We start from the raw sequence: 2,377 nt of genomic DNA, 5'->3' as shown, positions 1-2,377 counted from the left end.
TGGCAACACTTACTAGCTGGGTGACCCTGGACAAGTCAATTCACCCTGTTTGCCTCAGTTTCCTCATCTGTCAAATGAGCTGGAGAAAGAAATGGCAAACCACTCCAGTATCTTTGCCAAGAAAACCCCAAAATGGAATCATAAAGAGTCAGACATGACTGAAATGACTGAACAATAACAACAAAAATGGGAGTTAGATTGGGTGACCTCTCGGGTCCCTTCCAGTGTTGGTTAATGGGATTATGTCAACCTGGAAAAGAAGTCTCCAGTAGAATGCCATAGAGCTCTGTCCTTGGTGTGATTTTTTTCAGCATTCTTATCAATGACATAGAGGAAAAAATACAGGGCATATTTATCATGAAATGATCCTTGGGGGGATACCTAATGTATTGGATGGCAGAATTGAGACCCCCAAATATTTCAACCATTTGGAACTATTTAATGAAGGTAACAATGTGTCATGGAGGAGAAATAAACTGCATTTGAGTTTCGATTGTACACATACAGGATGTGGGAAGCAAAGCTAGAGAGCAGTTTATGGGAAAAGGATTTTCCCAAGTTGCCAACTCAATATGAATCAGCAGTGTGAGGCAGAGGCCAAAAAAAACTGATGGGAGAAGCCGTGTGCCCAAAGGGAGGGAGGAGGTGGCGCTTTGGGTCTCGGTTCTATTCAGACCACAGCCGGTCTAGCGGGCACAGCTCAGGGAGCCACGACTTCAAGAAGGGACATGAACAAGCTAGAGCCGGGCCGGAGGTGGGGAACTGGGATAGAAACAGCCGTACAGCCAAAACATTCCAGAGGTTTCATGTGGATGAGACACTGCTTCAGGGAGAGAGGAGGGCTGCTACCAAATGTTTGAAGGGGCATCTGATAAAAGAAGGACTTGACTTTTTTGCTTGGCTTTGGGGAGCAGAATTAGGATCATTGGGTATAAAATGATAGGGGGTCATAGCTCAGCTCAATAGAAGGCAAATGAAGCTTTTCTCAAAATGGCGGTCTGCCTCTGCCTGTGAAGGGGTGGAAGTAGTGAGCTCCCTGTCACTGATCTTCTTCTGTTGGAGACTGTATAGCTACTTGTCAAGATATCATCGGTAGATTTACAGAGATGGAGGCCACAAGTGGCCCTCTAGGCCTTTTGACTGAGTTCAAGTTTTACAGAACAAATCCTTTTATTAAGTGGGTTTGTTCTGTGAAGTTTGGATTCAGTCAAAGGGCTGTACTTGAAGACCTATAGGGCCACATGTGGACTCAAGGCTGCAGGCTCCCCACCCTGGACTAGATTCTTATGGTACAGTACAGGGGGGTCTGAAATTTTTTTGTTATCTCTAGACCCCTTGGGCAGTCTGGGGGAGGCTATGAACGTCTTATCAGAATTAGGTTTTTTGTTGTTGTGTCATTCAGTTCTGTCTGACTCCTTGTGACCCCATGGACCATAGCGTGCCAATGTTGCCTATGAGGTTTCTTGGCAAAGATCTTGGAGTGGTTTGACATTTCCTTCTTCAGTGGATTAAGGCAAATAGAGGTTAAATGATTTGCCCAGGGTCACACAGCTAGTAAGTATCTGAGGCTGGATTTGAACTCAGGTCTATCCTGACTCTAGGTCCTGCACTCTATCCATTGAGCCATCTAGCCGCCTTAAGGTTTTTAAATATATAAAATAAAATACATGGCATTACAGGTGGAATTGATAATATTGAAATAGTTATAAAAATGTTTTAAAAACGGGTTTGATAGATCCCAGGTCTAGCATTCCTGGTGGCCAGAAGCCTGGGTTTGGAGTCAGAAGAGCCAGATTCAAAATCTATTTCAGCAAGTTGCTACCTTACCTAAGGGTACACCAGCACCATGGGTCAGAAGTGGCATCTGAAGCTACCTCTTCCTAGATCCAAGGACAGTCAGTCAACAAGCGTTTATTCAGCACCTACTATGTGCTAGAGGCAGGAGTGGGGAATCTGCTGCCTCTAGGGGAGGCTGAAACAGGGTAGTATAGGAGTGTACCCTTTGTATTTTCAGTGTTTCAGTCCTGCTCTCTGTGACCCCATTTGGGTTTTTCTTGGCAAACATACTGGAGTGATTTGCCATTTCTTCTCCAGCTCATTTTGCAGATGAGGAAACTGAAGCAAGCAGGGTGAAGTGACTTGCCCAGGGTCACATAGCTAGTAAATGTCTGAGCCTGGATTTGAATTGGGAAAGATGAGTCTTGTTGTTGACTCCAGACTTGGCACTTTATCCACTGTGCCACATATCTACCCACATTTATTATTATTTATTAGCTGGATAACCAACCTTGTTACGGGTCATAGGATTTAGAGTATTAAAAGGTCTTAGAGGGGCAGCTAGGTGGCACAGTGGCTAGAGTTCACTCACTAGCTGTGG

At 44.7% G+C, this 2,377-nt stretch overlaps 1 protein-coding gene across 1 annotated transcript in view; it reads left to right on the top strand.

Annotated features, from left to right (window-relative positions):
- Window positions 1–610: 610 nt before the first annotated feature.
- MRPL42 (mitochondrial ribosomal protein L42) overlaps window positions 611–2,377 on the top strand; it is a 21,060-nt gene continuing 19,293 nt past the window's right edge. Inside the window, 1 exon segment of the mRNA XM_027842507.1 lies at window positions 611–754. Within this exon segment, the coding sequence (XP_027698308.1) occupies window positions 611–754 (144 nt within the window).

This window comes from Vombatus ursinus, unplaced genomic scaffold, assembly GCF_900497805.2.
Source record: "Vombatus ursinus unplaced genomic scaffold, bare-nosed wombat genome assembly UNPS02014874.1, whole genome shotgun sequence".
NCBI lineage: Eukaryota > Metazoa > Chordata > Mammalia > Diprotodontia > Vombatidae > Vombatus > Vombatus ursinus.
Note: the sequence above shows the minus strand (reverse complement) of the source record. Positions and strands in the feature narration are given on the sequence as shown.